Genomic DNA, 1,544 nt, shown 5'->3' on the forward strand with positions numbered 1-1,544 from the left:
CCCCACACTTTAACGTCGTCTTTGACACAGGCCGAGGTGCGAGGGCCTGGCTGGACACCGCCGGAGTTTGGCCCAGCTCACGCTCGGCATCTCTTTGGCTGATAAAGCGTTGGGGGTGTCTCTGCTGGGGCGGTGGCAGGCAGCCAGCAGCCATGAGGGGACCACACTGTGTTCGGCTGTAATTTCCTCTCCTGCGTCTTATCGCTTGAAACAAATCTGTCCGAAGACACTTGCCAAAACCCTTTGGTTTTTCAGAAGAGAGGAAGGAAACGTGTCACGATGATCACCTCCACTCCCAGCTGGAGGCTGTGTGGACGGTTTGCCTCGTAGGGCAGGAGGCTGGGAGTGCTCCCGGCAAGCAACCTGCTCCCGGGCTGCCGGGTCCGTGTGCCTCGGATGCCCTGGGAGCCCCAGGCAGGTTTATGATCTGTTATCTCAGAGGCCTTCAAGGCAGTTAGATAAAAATGTCGTAATGCTTATATGGGTGTTAATTGTGTTCCCTGAGATTAATCCAGGGCTAGTCCAAGGAGTTCTCCTGGCTCTGGGGACAATGTGCGAGCTGGCTGCAGTGAATAACACCATTATGTTTGTTTGCATGGGTGTTTCGGTGCCAAACCCTTTAATTCAACAGCTCGCACTTGGGGCCCGTGGTGGCTGGGAAGCTGCTCCGGTATCTGCCGTGCTGGGCTGCGGGAGAGCCCGTGGTTTGGGATCATCAGACCCATAAAATGGAAATATTGCCGGCAGCAAGTTCCCAGGGAACCGCTCAGCACCCGGCCGGCTGTAGGATTTGTTCCAGCAGTCACTTAGGATCTTAAAGCTGAGCTAGTAAATGGAAGTACAAGAGAAACCACACATCTGTGTGTACATTAGATTAGCCCTTGTGGTTCCTTGACCTGGGTGAGGATTTCGCTGGAACGCCTGCACCGTGGTTGGGCTTGGGGAAGCGACCCAGGGCTTGGGAAGCCGGACCTGCCACGCCGGGCTCGGGTCTCCTGCCTGGGGACCGTCCCGCTCGGCTGCTGGAGGTTTGCTCTGCAGACCAGGGCCTGCTCCAAAATGCTCCTTCCCGTGGGATTGTCAGTGGCCCTGGCAGGGCTTCACCCGGGGTGGACGGGGTGCCTGTTCCTGCCTATCGGGAGACCCTGCAGCCTGACCGGAGGCTCCTGTGGGGCTGCCCCATGCGCGTTCAGGACATCCCTCAGCTGCTCCCACCCCCCCTGGGGGCACCCAGCACCCACCCTGCCCAGGGGGTGCTGAGAGGGGCCCCCGACTTCACTAGGTGGCAGTCTTGGCTCGAGCAAAGGCACCGGCACCAGTCCAGGCTGTACTGGGAGGACTGGTTTCTGCTCAGTGCCATCTGCCTGTTGGTTGCCCTGCAAGGCCAGACCTCGAGCTGTCCCCGCTCCCCCCTCCCCAGGACCCCCCTGCCAGCCCCCAGCGAGTTTGGGTCAGTCTGGGCTGTTTTCCCCCCGAGTCTGTGGGGCTCAGCAGGGCGGAGGTGCCGGTGGCCGTGGGTGAGCCGGGCAGGGGCAGGCGGCCCC

General features: G+C 60.6%; 2 protein-coding genes across 2 annotated transcripts in view; both read left to right on the forward strand.

The window, feature by feature from the left end:
* The window catches only part of IGSF9 (immunoglobulin superfamily member 9), a 23,369-nt gene extending 23,267 nt beyond the window's left edge, over window positions 1-102 (forward strand). Inside the window, 1 exon segment of the mRNA XM_035896115.1 lies at window positions 31-102. Within this exon segment, the coding sequence (XP_035752008.1) occupies window positions 31-102 (72 nt within the window).
* A 448-nt stretch (window positions 103-550) lies between these two features.
* CFAP45 (cilia and flagella associated protein 45) overlaps window positions 551-1,544 on the forward strand; it is a 13,854-nt gene continuing 12,860 nt past the window's right edge. The window contains 1 exon segment of the mRNA XM_035896114.1: window positions 551-568. Coding sequence (XP_035752007.1) covers window positions 551-568 — 18 coding nt within the window.

This window comes from Egretta garzetta, unplaced genomic scaffold (assembly GCF_000687185.1).
Source record: "Egretta garzetta isolate BGI_Z169 unplaced genomic scaffold, ASM68718v1 scaffold376, whole genome shotgun sequence".
NCBI classification, from domain to species: Eukaryota; Metazoa; Chordata; class Aves; order Pelecaniformes; family Ardeidae; genus Egretta; species Egretta garzetta.